This window comes from Lissotriton helveticus, chromosome 3_1 (genome assembly GCF_964261635.1).
Source record: "Lissotriton helveticus chromosome 3_1, aLisHel1.1, whole genome shotgun sequence".
Classification (NCBI taxonomy): Eukaryota; Metazoa; Chordata; class Amphibia; order Caudata; family Salamandridae; genus Lissotriton; species Lissotriton helveticus.
In genome coordinates, this window is record NC_136061.1 from 1,580,581,849 (window position 1) to 1,580,601,313 (window position 19,465).

The 19,465-nt window shown below is 43.9% G+C and overlaps 1 protein-coding gene across 1 annotated transcript in view; it reads left to right on the forward strand.

Annotated features, from left to right (window-relative positions):
* The first annotated feature begins 200 nt into the window (after positions 1–200).
* LOC144823648 (nicotinamide N-methyltransferase-like) overlaps positions 201–19,465 on the forward strand; it is a 163,753-nt gene continuing 144,488 nt past the window's right edge. The window contains exon 1 of the mRNA XM_078682337.1: positions 201–434. Within this exon, the coding sequence (XP_078538463.1) occupies positions 281–434 (154 nt within the window). The 5' untranslated portion in view covers positions 201–280. The remainder of the gene's footprint in view (positions 435–19,465) is intronic.

A 19,465-nucleotide genomic window follows, 5' to 3' on the forward strand; every position in this document is an offset into this window, starting at 1 on the left:
TAGCAGGATTTGTTGGCAGCCCCGGGTTTTTCAAAGAGGAGGAGCATAGGTTGGGTCAGTGTTGTATGACATGAAATAAAATGGTACCTTTTGCTCCCACTGAGTTAAAAAAAAAATAGAGGAGGAGCTTTGTAAACTGAGAGGTTACATAAGGTACGTTTGGCTTTCACCACGACTATCACAAGCTTGGCAGAGTATCAAGGATCCATTTCGCATCACGAAGAAGGTGTTGTGTGAGATAAAACTGACACATTTTGTTCCAGATATTCAAGCTAACACGATGGAATCTGAATCCGTCCTAAAAGATTTATATCAAAAGGAGTTTGATGGGGAGAGTTATTTTCAAACGTACTGCAATCCAAACTCCGACGCATTTGCCCCTGGCTACTTTTTGCCGCTTGTACTGGAAAATCTGCATAAAACCTTCTCATCAGGCAAGTAGCAAAATGACTGCAGTGATATACTTTTAATTTAGGATGTTAAGGTATAGAAGTAAACCTGAAATGTTATTTAATCGTTTCTGTGCTTTTTATTTCATACAATAATCATTCTTATTTCATCAAATTTCACCAGTTCGATGAAGTAATTTAAAATCTTTTCAGGAACCTTGATCCCTCCTCTATTTTTACACCCAGAAAGATGTGACCCATTTGACCAGATTAAATACACTAATGTATTATCTTTGTACCACCAAATGGTACATAGCATTGCCAGTTGGAGTTGGCCATGTGAGTATGTATTCAAATTGATTACCTCAACTGTCCACATGTTTGTAGATCGCATCACACCTGCCCGCCCCCCTCCCCCACCCGCCATGATTGCTATAATCTTTAGTCTTTTCCATGTTGGAATGGGTCATTAAGTTGTAGATGAACAAAAATCAAAGCTGAAACAACGACAACCAAATCATATAATAATCTATTATTCAGAGCACTGCAACTATAAAAAGGTAAAAGAGATTGGAGACATATTTAAAAGATACAATCCCAGTTCTGCCAATGCATGTAATAATTTTCAACACACATATTAATATCTCTAAAACATGTGACAACTGAATTGCAATTGTGGTTACTGATGAGTTGCAAACCTCTTAATATCCGTATACATTTTAATATGTATGAAGCAGCAGGACATACGCCTACTAATATTGGTCTGATTGATTTGGGATCCTCTTCTAACAAAAGGGGTCCTGGTCACAGGCGATATCATCAAAAAACAAAGGGATCCACTCTTACAGGAAAATATAGAAGTGTTCCTCCAGACTATTATGTGTCTCCTACAATGGTGGAAAGCACACAGCTTTTTTAAATACCCTTCACCCACCGAAAGGACGCCTGGTGGCATGCTTCATCATCGGGGTCTTCCCGCCCGCTGCGGTACGTGGTGTTTTGCAACCTACAACTACGTGGGAGCACAGGTTTTGAAAAACAATACTATGTGTGGCGTAGGAGTGTGAGTGGAAGGGTCAGAAGTGAGTGAATGGTGAGGAATTTAAAAAATCCTGGCTCAGTGGAAAAAATACATTTTAATGTTCCTGTTTTCCACCATTAAAATTCTACCGGGAATAAACCAAGGTATCTTTCAACTTGCACTACTTCACTATTGCACTTGCATCACATCACAAATACCTGCTCCACTGTAATTCAGGCATTGTAGCACACCAGGGAGGCATCCGGCCTCTCTGGTGGGAACCTAATGAAGCATGTCACCAACTAGGTTGGTGAGTGCGGGTTCTTTTAAACAACAGTGATTCCTTGTGCTGACACCTCTTCTTTTCTTCATTTGATCAAGAACCTTATGCCCATGCCCATGTGATGATATATCTATGCAATCCACAATGCACATGTTATTATTCTGTATATTCTACTTCATGTTAAGACAAAGATGGATTGTACCTATATTAAGGGTGTTAGGCCTGAGACAATTTCGCCCAGTCTTTCTTATACTACAACTTTTAGAACATGATGTGTATATTAGCCATTATCTAAGTACCTGAAAGCTGTGATTAGATGCAGGAAAACAATTTAGACTACGGACCTGGCCTTTCAAAGTTTTGAATAGATGATATTTTAACAATTTTTAACACAATCCTATATGACTGTTTAGACAATAGGTGCTACAATGTGTATCTATGATTTTATGATTGTATTTATAATATGTGCCGCAATTTGTTTTTATGATATAACCTTTAAAATCGAATAAAGCTTATTTTGAATTGACTTTGAATAGCAACACCTTTTATGCAAGTACGTTTTTATAAAAAGTCCTAAAAGCGCCAAAAGAAGGTTATGTGAGCATGTTCTGCTACTGATGAAAATTGCAGCTTTGGAAAATCCAATTATGTGGCCAGTCATTTTCTTTTGCAATTTTAACGTGTTGGTGCTTATACATATTCCACTGTAGCCTCTGAAATCTGAACTGTTGTACGATATAGCAGAGGTTATGCAAGCACCGTGAAGCATGGGCAAACTGTGCCCTGGCCTTTCGGCTCTAGGCCAATAAATTCAACAAGGCCCTTATTTATGGGAATTTATCGTAGGGCAGAGCAGCAAGTCATCTTGCTGCACTGCCCTATGCCAAAGTGAAAGGGCATGAATTGTATTTATGCAGCATGGTGCATTCCTGTCCTTCCTCCCTGTGCTGGCTCTGTTCCGGCTGCCTAGCATTAACACAGGCACCTTTGCAGCATGGTGCAAGGGTGTCGGTGTTGTCAGCAGGATTGTTTTTTGCAGAAAGGGGCATCTTCCTGCACAGAACCAATCCTAAGAGGCGTTTTTCTCTTTCTATGTGTACTGCAGAATGCTGCACATATAGAAAGAGGAAATAACAAGGAGAAATAAAGAAACTTCTCCTTGTTACACATCACATCGGGAGGTGTAAAGATTTAGCGTTTCCCCAGTTTTACATGCTCTTGTAAATCTGGGGCAGCGTCAAATAGCATGGGTGTTGCATGGGAAAACCCACCACCACAATGCTCATGGAATGCCTCATGAGCGTAGAGTAAGGAAGCACAGTGATTTGAGCTGTCCTGCCTTACTCCATATCCATGAGGTTATTCAAAGCCATGCATAGTGGCTTTGCGTAACCTCATATATATGATTTTGTAATCTGCACCGCCGGAGCGTCACAATAGGTGACATTTTGGTAGTGCAGGGGCTTGAAATAACATCCATAGACTCTTCCATTGGTAAGCTTAATTATCAGTATACTGTAGCATCCCAGTATTCACAGATAAGGGATGTGACAGGGTCCATGTGCACCCACATACTACTTGATTTCATTGCCGTGCTGCACAAATTAAGCAAATCTGATTAATGTGCACATGCCTGCATGGCTGTTGCTGTTCATGATTTGGACCCCATTTGCAGTGCATGGAGATTCACGCACCTACAACTTGAGAGCCCTGGTGTCTGTAGGCCCTTGTATGATACCATCCTAGGAATGATGATGAGGCAGAATTATATGGTAGAGGAAGAGACAGTAAACCCCATAACTCTATGATCTGACCTAGAGGACTAAGCTGATATTTCTCACCTCTAAAAGGCTGAGCTATTATCTTTGAAAAAGTTGTTTTCCTTGGCATTACTTCCAATAGACAGTGCCAGCATTTGCCCAAAAACGGAAGGTGCAAGTTCAATGAGAAGTCACTGCAGAGACCTACATGGGGAAAGAGGCCGCTTCTCCCCTATTTTGTAGTGTAGTGCAGAGCCAAAGGTAGAAAATTGTGTCCAGTCACAGGGTTGAGGTAAGCAGCTCTCTTGTGAAGCAAGGACTCAACACTATGAATTGATCAGGACATATTTACATAGACTGCTAGAGAGGGGGTAGTGTGCAGCTCCACACACAGATTTACAAAGTTGGAGGAAGGGAGGATAATTAAAAAGTGGGGGAAGAGCAGGGCACCACATTTAGTCCCATGGAGTGCTGAACGCTGAACAAGAAGAAAGCCATCCAACTATGAGTGAGGGGCTGACCCACAGCCCACTCAATGTATTGTATCGTCAACAATCGAAGTTCAAACAGAGACAACTTAAACCGCCTGTAGGCAAGGTCTAAAAACTGCAAGCACTAGAATGCACAGACAAAAAAGTATTCTGAATGTGCTACAGGCTAGTGTCCTATGCAAGAAGAGGTGAGGATTAAGCCCTTGTCACCCCGCATCCCAAGGGTTATATCCAAAGCAATTTACAACAAAAAACTGAGATGTGGGGAAGAATACATGCACTGCAAATTCATTAAAATGATTACCTCAATTAATCATTGATCAACAGACTAAATACATACATTCCTTTATTCAATCATGTTGGGTTGTATTCATCAATTCTTCTGTACAAAAATATATGTTACTGTATGGTGTCATGTGATAAAAGATTAAAACCAAGCAATAAACAAAAACTATACAACAATTCATCAAACAAGACAAACAAAAATATACATCAATGTTAAACAATCCTAAAAAGAACTCCTCTTCATTCCTTAAATATACAGTGGAGGATGTGCTATAGATTTTACCCACAATCGAAGATAGTCCCTTATATTAGTACACAAACAGGAAGCGTAGTTGTTCTCTTCAATTTGTTAATGATGTGTACTTGATGTTGAATACACAGCTGTTATATTTGTGGGGACGTCTTAAAGGAAATGTTGACACGTTTTGGCCAAATATTTTTGGCCTCTTCAGGACCGATGAAAGAAGGAGTGAAAAAGGCCAAGAAACCATGAGTTCCAGCGACCGGTTATACGCCTATCCTGGAGCTCGTGGACCAGATAATGGATCCCCTCAATTGATGTTGTTAGTCCACGTCAAGCCACAGTCCAGCGGTAACTGATCCGATACGGAATAGTCATGCTCACTTTGCAAATTTTCCATCAAGACTGTATTATAACCTGGGTGGAGAACATGCCCAGGCTCCATCTCTGAGTGCCAAACCATGGCACTCAGACCAATCACAATGCAGCTATAAGCAGCGTTGTGATTGGCTACGGGAGTCTGGGAGCCTAGGTGCTTCCTGTTCCTGGTTCCTGCGGGGAGAGGTGACGGTGACCAGCAGGTTAGTTTTCTGTTTTATTTATTTCCTAACCCGCCCACCTCCCCCAACCAGTAGTCCCTGAAGTTTATCCACATTTTCTGCTGGTGCAATAATAAAGGGCTGGGGGTGTGACTTACACTATATAGGTTGTCGGGAGAGCTTAACAAGTGTCTGCAGTGGTTTTAGGAAGGGGAAATATTCCAACTAATTCTGGTATGCTGGAAAATATACATCCGGGGGTATGAACTCCGTGACACACAACGAGAAGGGGGAATTCTTTGTTACCCCTTCAAGTGGTCCCGAATTTGCAAAAGAATGAGTGCAGGTGCCTAAAGCTCTCCTCAGAAGCCCACGGCTGGTGCAATTTAATGGTGCACTGGATAGCAAGGCCACCTACTCTTAAATCTACCTTATGCCTCAAGTGAACACATGAAGCTTGATAAAATGTTGGATGCCAAGGGGTGGCAATCAGCTTCTTCTTCCATTCTGGGAGGGACATTTCTTTATAGATGGCTTCACAGGAGTTGTGTCATGTTTGCGTTGCAACAGGTGATGAAACCCAATAGGCAGTGCTTAAAACACAAAACTGGGCCTGTCAAAGAGACAGTGTTGTCCCTTAATGTAAAGGCTATGTGAATTTTCACGTTATCTCTTTTAAAGATCCTTAACAAACAATTTGACAAAAATGACCCCATTTTTGTTGTGGTCGCCCCTTTGGGTTGTCGGATTTTGCTGGATTTGCACAAAAGACCTGGAAGGTTAAATATATGTAGTCTTGGACCAAATATAAATTATTCTGACATAATTTGCATACATCTGTGCATATTGCATTATGCTTGGTATGTGCAATTTCCAAAATGTTACCTTTATACCTCAAGGCGTAATTGCATTGCAAAACTCTGGCACAGTTGCATGAGAACCAGAATGTGATTGGCTGTGGTTCATGGTACTCATGTTTTTGGAATCATATTTATTATAGTTTGGGACACAAGAACACATTTTCCATATACATATATTGTTAAATGCCATATTTGGATTTTGTGTAATTTCCCCAAAATTGTATGAAATATCAAGGAAAGCAAATTGCATGAATTTGAGGGAAACAGTAACTTTGGGGGCCCTGGTCCGAGCTAATTTTGGGGGACCTGTTCAAAAGAACTTTGAATTTAGCACCCGTTTTCAGCTCACTCATGCCCTCCTAGGATAGTTCGTAGACACTGGCATCTTAAGAACTATTGGGTCCCTTGGCAAAAACATATTTTGGGGACTCCCATCAGAAAAATGTACACTTAATAACAGGCATAAATTACACATTTTCAAGATGCAATTTCCCATACTTGTTCCTGGTTAATTAGGAGGGACTACAAGTTGCAAAAGCCATTGCAATAGTGCAATGATACTTCATTATATATATAGAAGAGAGCCTTAAAAATTAGTGAATTGAAAACCAAGAAAGGCATTAAAGATTTGATTTATTTTAAATGTCATTCATTTGAGAGATGTGGGGCATACTGCAATAATTTCAGGAAAACTTTTTGCTGACTTTTCATGTTTCTTAAACTTCCAAATATTCGACATTTTTTCTGAGACAATGCTAGTTGTGGTCAGCACAGTCATAGATTCTAAACTTAGGAAACTGAGGAGGATATGTACTAGGAAGTGGCGGAGCATGTCATTAGCCTCCGTGCCTTAACGAGACGCTCCGCCATTTCTGAAACGCAATGCTGCAACACATTTACAAGAATGTGGTGCAGCCTTGCATTTTCCCCTGCGATGGCACTAATTCTCACAACTTAGCACCAACACAGGCACCCTTGCACCAGTGTGCAAGGGTGTCTGGTGCAGGGAAGGATTGTTTCTGTGTAGGAAGGTATCCCTTCCTGCACATAAACAATCCTAAAATCCAATTCTGTCACTTTCTTGTGTAATGCTTCATACAGCACACATCAATCAAACGCACACTTGAAACAATCGAACGCACACTTGAAGCAATCGAACGCACACTTGAAACAACACCTATAAATCCAGGAAGAGCTAATGTCCCGCGAATCGCACAAACGGAGGGATGGAGCCCGTTGGGCTTAACTCATCACCAAGACCTAACTGACCCAATAGAAGAAGCCACTTTTAAAGATCTTAACTTGTCCGTAATAAGAGAAGTTCAGGACACAATGGCTAGGGCACTGCTCTGGCAGTCCACTAAGATGGAAGTCCAAATCGATCTTTTGCAGTCAATAGCCCAGCACCTGGCACGTCAAGACGATAAGCTGGCAAAGCTGGAAGTCTTATTCGACGCACAACACGCCCACGCTGCCAGTATTAACTCCTGCGCTGCCATAATTGATTAATGGGCAAACCTACCAGAAGTTCTAAAAGAGATGCTTGCTCTAGCCAAGGGTCTGGGCGAGTCGACCACGCAAGAACAAGCTGCACAAAAGCTACCAGTATTGACGACAGAGCACGCTGAAACGACATCCTACAACATGGCGGCCAACAGTGCCCCAAAGGAACCTTTAGTAGGGCCCTGTAATAATTTCACTTTGGCTGTACAAGGGAATGGTGACCCCGAGGTCTCGGATCTTGATACCGCAAGTGACGACCTGTCTTCTATTACCCCCCTGGCAGAGAAGGCCGAAGGAGCATCGGCAAGTGCTAAAGCTCCGATGTCAAGGAGAGCTAAAAAAAGACTTAAAAAACAACTAAAGAAATCCAAAGCCAGAAGCAGAAACAAATCACCGACGTCATTAACCTTGGGTGCCACCGAAACTAAAAGCATCAAATCACTCTTTCCCATTTTCATACCTAAACAGGCATCTAAGACCGGCAAGTCTTGTGACGCATCCCTCGTTTTTGGCAAAGCCCAAAGACAACAAATCCCTTTTACGGAGGGTCAAACCAACGAGGATTCTCAACAAAGGCCTTCACAGGTGGCAGCCGCCACACCATCAAGTGCCCCCAGCCCTTTCGGTCGAGTTCCTCAACATGAGAATGAAACAAATCCTAAACTGAACCAGGGCGTTCAGCCAGAACTGCCAAGAGTGGTAGGTCTACCGATTGAGGGGCCAGGAAATCAGCAGCCAGGCGACACATTCAAAAATCACCTAAATCCGACACCAGACCAGGGGGAGTGGCAAGGATTGCCGCATGCGGTTGGCCGATCTAGCATGGTGCCTAATGGGCAGCACCCCGAAACCACTCATAAAAACCCTCCAAATTTAAGCAACCAAAGGCCAAAGCTCCCGGGAGAAGGGGCGAGCTGGTGCTCCTTCGCACATAAAAATAAACTAATTACCTACGAGCTGCTGTTAACCCCAAGGTACATAGCTAAAGGCTCTTTTGACACCTTGAACAGGTCTAACATTCTCCGCCTCTTTGGCCACATTGATTCGCTGGCACAAATTACATCAGAAGATTTCGAATGGGTGATATTCAAGAGACTGGAGACAGACACCCACGACGACTCTACCATAATCGGATTTGTGACCCAACAAGCTCAACAGGCCGTCCTTAAGGAAGCAACACTATTCGCTGAATGGGGTATCGAAGTCGCCGCCCCAAGGGCACCGAAATACCCACACGTCCTGATGCCTCTTTATGACATACATGAACCTACATCTGTTCTCAAAGGCACAAAGCCCAACCGCTCAGACGGGGGGACGAAATCAGGGCAGGCAAGAACCCCACTAAAAATCAAAATCCAGCAAAATGACTGGCAACGGAGAGTGCAGCGGCCTCAGCAGGTATCAGATCTTCCAGAGGTCACATGGAGACAGGGTCCCTAACCCAACTAACTGCAATGTAAACAACGCCCGTGCAAACCCATTCAGGGGTCTGGTTCGCAAGCCAACCATTATTTCATGGAATAGTGCCGGGCTGAGCAACATTTTTAGGGACACTGCTACACTTGATTACCTTACACAGGGGGATATATTGTGCTTTCAGGAAACCTGGGCAAGGGCAACGACTGCCATTGGTGGCTTTTATGAACATTTTAAACCAGCAACTAAAAGGACAATCTTTGGACGCCCGTCAGGGGGCCTTTCCATCTACGTAAGTCATGCGTGTAAAATTTATACAACTGAACTAAAACTGGGGTCTCCTGACCTTCAAGCCATCACAATAGAGGGGTTGTTATCGGGTCAAGAATCCCGTTCCCTTCTACTAATTAATTGTTATCTCAACCCAATTAAATATCAAACCTCCCAGGCCATGGAATCACTTATCACAACATTGGAAGACCTGTTAATAAACCGGGAGGACCAAGATGTAATAATCGCGGGCGACTTCAACTTCAGAGGCCTGGATCTATTCTCGGAGGCACCACCAAGCAAGAAGTCAGCCCCATTGACTGAATTTTTCGCAAATTTCAATCTGCACTCCACCCACAGAACACAAAAAAAGAGCCACCCAGAATGGACCGCCAATCCAACCTTTAGAAACATTTCCACCATAGATTACATTTTCACCAATGAAGGGCTGGCCCACAAACTTTGCAAATTCATAGTGGATGACAGAGATGAAAGCGACCACAGGCCCCTCCGCGCCACATTCAATCTGGCGCGGGAACAAGTGGAATTACAAGAAGTCATTGGAACCACCACGGGCGAAGAACATCATAAAGTCCTTAAAAGAATAAAATGGTCAACCAATCTCAGCCATAGACTGTCAGATTATGTAGCCAGAAGGGAGGAAGAACCAAACCCAGCTCACACTGTGAACATCACACACCTCTGGGAAACACTGACCTCCGACATATTGAAATCTCTGGGCTACAATCACCATCCAAGAAGCGGCCAATTCCATACTGGGTCTCGCCGTTCAAAATCACGGTGCCTGGTACAGAGTAAGCGTGCTCTCAACAAGGCAATTAGGGCACTAAAGAAAGGCACTCATTTGCCAGGGAGGAACTCCATTGCCACTTTGCAAACTGACTACAAAAAGAAAGTCTGGGAGCATAAAAGACTGCAGACCAAACAAAATTGGCTGACCGTGTTTTCCTTAATTAAGGGAAACGACACCAGCAAGCTTTGGCGCTTTATCAATAGTCTGACCCCCAGAGGCGTGCACAAGGAAAACAGTGTTGCCGGGAAAGTGTGGGAACTGTATGCCAAGGGGCTGTACACCTGTGAGCCAAACCAGCCCATCCCCGAAAGCCTGCCGTGGTCCAAGGTGGCGGCAGCAACAATTGAACCCGAAAGCTTCCCGACAGAAGGCCAAAGCTTGACCCGGCACGGAAAGTTCACAGAGGCGGAAGTCCTAAAGTGCATCAAGGCCGTTAGAACCGATGGCGCTCCAGGCCCAAATGGGATTCCGGCCCAGGTCTTCAAAACAGCCTCAGCCTTTTTTGTTTCCAGACTTACTCCTTTATTCAACCACTCTTTTGCCACCGCAATTCTGCCAACCTCCTGGAAAGGCTCAATCCTATTCCCTATTCACAAAAAGGGGGATCACACGAACCCGGCCAATTACAGGCTTATAGCTCTCCTCGACATAGAAGCAAAGATATACGCTCGCCTTCTTCTAAGGGATCTGGAGGATTGGGTGGACAAGAACGGCATTCTCCTGCCCACACAGACCGGCTTTAGGGCCAATAGCTCCACCCTCGACAACATCATAGCCCTTTCCTACCTCACGAAGAAGGCCAACACGAGGAATAAGCCGCCTCTGTTTTGCTGTTTCATAGACTACTCTACAGCCTGTGATCGAGTGAACAGAGGTCGGCTCTGGGCAAAACTTGATTCCTGGGGGCTACCCCAAGTCCTACTAAAAGCAATAAAAGCGCTCTATGAGGGGACCTGGGTCAAGGTGAAACTAAGTCCCACAATAACAACTGCAAGAATCGACACCAACGCTGGCCTTAAGCAGGGGTGCGTCTTGGCCCCCATGCTTTTCAACTTGTATACTGCGGACATGGGGACAGCCCTGAAAGATGCCAACTTAGCACCCCCAAGATTGGGGAAGCTCGTCTTGGGTACGCTCCAGTATGCAGACGACACGGTGGTCATGGATCACACCAGGGTGGGGCTCCAAAGAGCCTTAAGCAGCCTTGCCACATATAATAAGGCAAATGATCTACGGATCAACGTGGGCAAGACTAAGTTCGTCATCTTTGGCAAATACCCCCATAAAAAAGAAGCTTCATGGTCCATGGGGGAGCACCGCATCATCACCGCCTCATCCTACAACTACCTGGGCACCTGGGTTTCCAATAATGCCACTGCAGTCAAACACCTGAAGGAGCTTAAATCAAAAACAGACAAAACCATACTGTCGTTAAGACGCTTAAGTCTTCGCTTGGCCAGTCCCTCAGTCGAACCAATGCTGACAGTGCTCAGGGCAAAATTGATCCCCGCCATCTCGTATGGGCATATAGCCTACCCAGGTGCATTTGACAAAGTGGTCAATGCGGCCCAGGCGAAAGCCTACAAGATGGTGCTACAGGCCCCCAGATATGCTAGGAACAATAGGCTAAGGCTAGAAATAGGCCTTAAGTGACCAGAGCTGGCACTACTGGGGGACCTGTTAAAATTCTATATAAGAGTATCGAAAGCGCCAGAACACACCTTAAAGTACTCCCTAAAAACAATCTTTGGTGAAGTGGGCTCCCCATGGCACTCCAAGGTGGAACTAGCCATTGATGCACTGAAAATCGAGAGGAGGAGCCTGCCCCTGCACGAAATTCCATTTTCAGCCTGGGCCCAAGCCGTTAAGCGCCAAGTCCAGACAATCTCTTTTGGGCTCGACCTTGCATCCCTTCGGCAAAACCCACTAACTCAGGCCCTGGATAAATCATATATTTCTGGTAAACCCCAAACATACCTGCAAGACCCAGTATCCGCCCACGTGAGAAAGAAAATTCTGTATTTTCGCCTCTTGGCCCTCAGGATCCCGGACTTTAACCCTAACTGGGCACGAACGGATGGCGCCTTAGCCTGCCGTCTATGCAACTATCGCAGAGAATCCTGGCTACACTTGCTGTGTTGCTGCACAAAGTTGGTCAACGACCGTCATCGCTTGCTGCGTCCGACCTTACGGAACTTAGGCTACAGAACTTGTAGAGAGGCCTTGCACTGGTGCCTTTCTGTTTCCGCGACCTGTCTGATAGCCAGGGTCGGGAAATTCATACATCAGGTAAAAATGGCACTCGACTCCCACTTAATGGCCACTAATCCCTTGGGTTCTAAGTATTGGGCCGGCGCTCTACCGGTGGCCCCAGTGATGCTAGCCCACAGTTACTATAGGGTGCCAGCAAAGCAACTGGAATTCATCGCCCCCAGTCATCTAATCTGGGTTGGTTTAAGGGCCCAACGAGGTATCCATCTATCATCAACCGGCTTTGGCGGCTTTGAACTGATTCTATCGAACTTTCACGTGCCTCTCTTCTTCTGTTGTGGAACAATGGAGTAACCAATACTCTCCTCCTTTTAAAAGAACTCTGTTCTGGACAACTACGCAGTTTTAACTGTCAGCATTTTAACACAAAGTGGTATTTACTTTTTATGTGTTATGGGGCACGTCGGGGGGGGGGGAATGTTCATCAAGTTTTTATACTGTAAAGATTTTAAGTAATCATGCAGTTCATCAATAAAATACAAAAAAAAATACATGAATGTGACAAAATTGCATTATTTTAAAATATTTGTTTATGTAGAGGAAGGGACACCTTCCTGTACATAAACAAACCATGGCATGTAGCTTTTTCCATGTGTGCTGCACAAGGAAGCACACATGGAAAGAGCAAAAATAAAAAGAAATAATGCATTTCTCCTTGTTTCGCCAACTTAAGACCAGGGTCTTCCTGGTCTTAATTTTGGCGCTGCCTCCTATGTACACCACCCTTGTACATAGGGGGCAACATCAAATACAACACCCACTGCATGCCACTTTCACTCTAACCATAGCGTGAAAGGGTGCCTATGTATAAGGCAGCGTTAAGCCACATTAAGTGGCTTAACGCTGCCTTCTACATAATTAAATATAATGGGAAACCCAATCTACCCTTGAGGGCCTGGGCAAAATCAAATAAACGGGAAAAAGATGCCTTTAAGGGAATTTATTTAAATATTCAATTATATTGCTTTAGTGTATACTCAAGTGCAGGAGTTATTCATAAACTAGCCAATGAATTCCTTTTCAAAACCTTTTGTAAAGCTTAATTCTAAAATTCTCAGTTCCTTATTTAAAATAGGAACCCATGAACTAATCACAATAGGGAAAGATATACAAAAGACAAGGGTGTATATAAATTGAATTTTATCTTATAAAGTTCATCAAGGGTACTACAAAATTAGACACACAATGTAACAAGAGGAAAGCAAATGCAAATATTCAGTTCTTCAATGTATACACTTTTGCTATCATGAATTATTTTCCAGAAACAAGTGTTAAAGTCGACTTTTCGGTCTCTAAGCATTCGTCCATGAGGCCATCTTCAGGAGTATCATGTATAAAACAGTTTACCCCTGAAAAATGCTTCAAGCGATCCAAAAGTCAAACACAATTTTTGTTGACCACTTCTAAATAAAGGCAAGAGAAATCGTTGTTCTGTAACTTTTATTTTAAATGGGCGATTGCCACAAAATACGGATATTTGAATTCCGGTGCTTCACGGACGGTGTTTCTCAATTTACTATCCATAGAGACTTCTCAATCATAAAAGTTCAATCTGCTGTATCATCGTCTACGAGAAGACTTAGCGATATTTCGTCGCATCTGCATCCGTATGGCGGTGGCGATCCGCCCGACATTTCTGTCCGTCCGTTTAACATTCCCCCCAGCATATTATGATGGCGGTGGGGACCCAAGCAGACAGAAAGACCGTCCGCCAGTTTTCTGCCAGTAGGCAATCCGCCCGATTGCCTACCGGGCGGAAAATACATGCAAAATGGTGGCGCACCGCCATCCATATTGCGATGATGGCGGTCCCATGCCTTTCCATGGTGGAGACTCCGCCATGGAAAGGCATGGGAGAATGCCTTTGGGGCCAGTTGCGGGCCCCCAAGGGGTTGGAGGTGGGTGGCTGCACTTGGGGGTTACCCATGGTACCCCCAACATTTACATGCACAGGGTGGCAGGCACCACGCGGTGCCTGTCACGTTGTGCACACAAATGCACAGCATGCCCTTTTAACATTGTAGCAGGTGCTGAATACAGCACTGCCCGCCACAATGTTAAATATACAGGATTCGACCACCATGGTGGCAGTAGCATTCTAATGGCGGCGCGGGACCGCCGCACCACTGGCGGCCAATCCCAGAACCGCTAGGGTGGTGGGCGGACTGGAGTCCGAACGCCATCCTAATAGACCCTTAGTATTTTTACTTAATTTGATTCCATATTTCCAATGCAAACCTTGATTTGTGATGAAAGTACACACAACCACAATGCTATGTGCTATGTTGGCATTCCAAAAGTGAAGCAACCCCAGTGCAAAGTGTTCTAGGCACCAAAGTTCAGAATACATGTACTGGCAAGGCAAAACCGTACCATTTGAGTTTTCAAAATTGTTGTACAATGTCATCGTAGTAGTGTTATAAAAAATTGTTCCAGAGGTCCCATTCCATTAGTCGAGAATTAAACATTGATTTGTTCTAAATAAAACTTATTTTGGAAGTTACATGGGGCTAACAATATTTCTCTGAAAATGTACATAACGAAGTCCCACATCACCCAGGCTCCTCTTTTAAAAACAGAAATTAAAAGAAATAGACAAGTATATTTAAGAAGCAATTCAGGTCTATCAGAATAAGACAGATAGGTCAGGCACAGAGTTGAAAAGTCTCTGATATGGGGCCCCTGAAAAAACTTAGTGCCCCGGGTGGGAGCCCTCTTTGCCCATGCCTTAAAACATATCTGCCTGGTCATATATGGGCTTGTGTTTACACCTCCCACATATCTGACAAAAGTATACAACTGCTAAGAACAGGGTCCTGCCCTGGCTGGACTGTAATTTACATATCCTTCAGACACATATGTCAAGGAAAAATGCCTTTGCCATATAGCTAAAAGCTTAATGCTATACATTCAAAATTCACCTATAAAGTGTACCTTGTAAGTAGGATTGTGACAAATTTGTGTAATTTATTTTCCCATAATCAAGTGAGATTTTAGTAAAATTATACATAGTTAAATCCTCATTCATCCTTTCACACAATATTGTAGTGCAAAATATGTCCTTTCATAAATTTTTGGCATAAAGATGCATTTAACAAAAGCACCATGAACAACAGTAGCTCATGTTTTGTTGTTCCCATGTATTTATGGTACATTTTTACAATGAATGGTGTGTTTAACTATATATATTTACAGCAAATGGCAAAGAACTACGTCAAGTGCAGTCATTTGCAAACTTTTACATAACAAGCGTGACTTGAAATTCCTGAAGTTATGCAAATTAGGCCGATGTAATTCAAATTTCTCCCAGGCTTACTTGTAAGTGGGTAGAGCAGAATGCCAGTAGATAATAGGACACTCTAGATATTGGTGTTACTGTGTTCTCATAGTGAATTAAAACCCAACAGCTATTCCACTATGTTGGCTTTGCTATATTTTTTCCTGAGCAGGCTTTAGGAGTGTATAAAATGTTCCCATCTCTGCCTGAGACAGTTCTAGGAGGTTTTTTACTTAGGGCCCTATTAGGATGTCGGATGGACTGACATACAGAGTATCAGTCTGACCGCTGGAATACAATGGTGTGGTTGCATACTCCAATTTCTCTATGGGAGCATGTGCTGTGGCTGTAAACAGTCCATAGCACAAGCTCCCACAGAGAAAGGGGATACTTTTTTGATCTTTGCACCATGTGGCAGGCACCTGAAGGTGCAGGCGCCTGAAATTGCTCTGAGGTTCCGGTCTATTCTGAACAGTGACTTTTGATTGATTCTTTACTGTTTTGGTGCTTTTACCTTAAAAAAAATCATATCTTCACTCCCTTAACCTATTTGAATAGTTTGTGGTGTCGTTTTGCTCACTACACTGTCCTGTTTTTTTAAATTGGTTTGGGAATTTCATTGTTTTATGTTCTTTACTTAAGTATTGTCAGTACTTCAACTTAACATACACTTCTCTAGATATTGCCATTTGTTTTTTTCCATAGCTACCAGTAGTTGAGCAGAGATTCTTTCAGCAGTGTGTTTTGACCTAACTAGAGTGGATTTGTTAAGTTAATAGGGGTAATCACCTCTCAAATTACGAAAAATTAAAAAGTTCATATATTTATAAAATATAGCTGAAGCTTATAATTGAGAGCAAACTGTTGAAAACGACGTGTACATCTAGAGCTCCTATCAAAGGGGAAAATAATGATCAAATGGCCACAGTTTTTTGTGAATTAACTGGAGGAATATTTATTACTTTCTGTAATTTATAAAATCATTAGAATGAAATAAAAACATGATCATGTAGGAAACTAAATATGCACTAGCATAGGAAATATTCTGCAAAACACCAAAAAGATTGTAAATAAAACACTCCAGAACAGCAAAGAGGGAACGATTTACCACTAACAAATTGGGAGGCAGATGTCCTAGCAGTGGCAAGTGATTAGCTTTGTAATGTGTGAAAAAATGGCTTTGACTGGGGGTAGACAGAGTGAGAGCGGGATAGAAACTATCCCCTTCAATGAGATGCAAATCTCTGATGGCAGAATAACTTATCTAATCGGAAAATCGTGTGACATAGATGCTTCTGAGCGGGACAAGCACCAGAATAGTGAGAAAAGACATATAATCAGGAACAGGGGGGAAAGATACACACCGGAACTAAGATAGACTAAAATACCTCTATTCATGAGGAAGGGACTGCTCAACAGCCTACTTTAAGAACATATAATGTATTGAAACAGTGAGAGGTTGGCTCAGTATATGATGTACACCTATGTAAGTGGACACATTGCACTGATCCAGACAACTCTTTTGGCGATTTAAACTTAGACAGCTCTCTAAGTGGTAGCTGTGGAGAGAAGCCTTCAGGCTTAGTCCAGAAGGAGTGTAAAGCAACTTGTTTTACCTGAACATATTCTCATAGGTATAGATTAAGTGAAAAAGAACCACAGAGTGTATTTAAAAAAATATGTATTTATCATAAGACACTCACTAACACTTACAGATATCTCCTAACTGGAGATGTACTCAATGCACACAATACGTTGTAATAGAAATGAGAAATTAACTCAGAATGCACAGTGGTCGCCAGGGGGAGACCAAACCATATGCTGAAATAATGGCATTCCAACAACGACTCGAGTCAAGACAAGAGTCAGAGTATGTAGAAGTGCTGGGGACCCAAGGAACCACCCAAGGTGAGTATCTAGGAGCCCCACTGAGGTCTTGTGCAGTGAAAGAACACAACCGCATTCTACGTACAAATCAACGTGTACGTCATGGTTGCAATTTTAACAAAAGTGGACCCTTCACAGTGGACCCTGAAATACCCCGTGGAAGACAGGAGGTTGGAGAGCCACCCATCCATGGATACCTTGGTACCAGGATACCTGCACAAGGGAAGCCTGGTACATAGGTGTGAAGTGGCGTTGGAAACAGCTGTCGAATAAAATGGAGGACTTCTGAAAGATGCTGCTGCTGGAGAAGGTGAAAGTGTTCGGTAGAACCCAAAGGTGGTTTCAAGATGTGAAGAACCTGCGAGCAGAGGGGACAGAGTCTAAGCCACTCAGCAGTGAAAAGGAGGCACGGAAGATGAATGCTCACAGATATCGTGTGTTGCAGGAGAGCTGACGCTGACCTTGGAACTGCAGCTGTGTGGACATGGTGATGCTGTGGAAGACCAGTGGCCATACAAGAGCTGTCCCATGTCGGATGTCGAGAGTTGAGGGGTCGGTGTCTGATGGGAGCACCAAAAAAACCTTGGGAACTGCAGCCAACTAGGAAGTTGAAGAAGGTGCAATGTCATGACCAGCAAGGTCCAGGAGACTCACCACAAGCAGCGGAGTCTGGGCAGGCCCGAGCAATTAGGGGAGCCCAAAGAATTCAAATGTGACCCTCAACAGTTCCCTCATGCCGGAGGCACTGGAGTAGCAAGAGGACCTCGAGCAGCTTACCAGAGAAGCAGGCCTATGGTGCAAGCAATGTGGTGTGGTCGAAAAATCTGGTCACTGGAGATTATTGACATTGGTCCTACTTGGAGCCTGAAGATCTTAATGGAAGGAAGCCAACTAGCTTTTGCAACGGCAAGTCTGAGGGGTGCACAGGGGTTCAGTTCCTGTGGCTCCTACATGGGATACTGGACACAAACTTGGTGAGAGGGATATGGAGAACCACCACCTGTGTTGCTGAGTCCTTCGGAGTCTGTGGGAGCCCAGGATCAGCTGGACGGTCAGCTTGGTTGCGGTGCCTGCAGATGCAGGGAAGTGACTCCTTCACTTCAAGGGAGACTCCTTCAGGTGTCTTGGATGCCCACAGGCTTTGGAAGGTCTCCTGTATGGAGTGCAGGCAAGGATGTTGCAGCAGACGAGCAGGGCGAAGAGATAAGGAGCAGCAGGAGTCTTCCAGGTTGACGCCCTTATGCCCAGAGCGAAGTTCAGAGTGTCCAGGTGGTTGAAGATGAAGTGATGTCTGAATTGAATCGTGTCCCATGATGAATCTAGGGATCCACCCTCAGGTAAGCCCTTAATATTATGATTCATGGTTCCCTCCCAGGGGAGGGGTTGGACAGTGGGGAGGATACTCCTATGACCGTGGTCCAGTTTTGTGCCAGAGCTGGAGCCAACGCGTCCTTGAGCTGGTTTGAACTGGACTTGCAAGTAAGACTTCCCCATATGAAAATTCTATGGATATCGGGACGTGTTCCTGCTCTAGATCACCCTGCTCATTATTCTCAAAGGGCATACCATGGTCTCCAACCTCTTTTTTGTATACCTTCGAGAAGAAGTCTATCCAGGTGCTTTCGTCGATGGCGACTTCTATTCTCGAGGTATCTTTTTTGGTAAAATAGGGAGCATTTACTGCCTGCCAAAACAGTTGGGAGTCTCTACATTGAGAGGCCTCCAGCAGGTTTTGCCTAGCCAGTTCTTTTATTTCTTTTTCCGATAGTTCCGGGCTGAATTATAGGTCTTTCTACAAACTGTAATTAATTCATAGTCCCTTGTTTGTGCGCTAAGTGCAGCTTTAAGATGGGTGTATGCTTTAGTGCACTGGGTGTCAAACCATCCATTACTCTTGTTATGTTTCTTGATGTTTGGCTTGGAGAGGAAGTCTTGGATGACGGCGGTGACCTGCCCAAAATTTTGCCATGGTGCAACATTCCGTCCATCATCTTGTGTGTTTTGTTGAACTGGACTATGCCAGTAGGGCACCAAACGTGTCCCTCAAGCAGACTGAGTGGTGCTGGAAACACTCCCACCCTGTCCCCATAAACTAAATCCTGTCTGGGAGGTGGTCACACCTCCCTGTGGCTAGATGCCTACTGTACTGCCTTCCCCT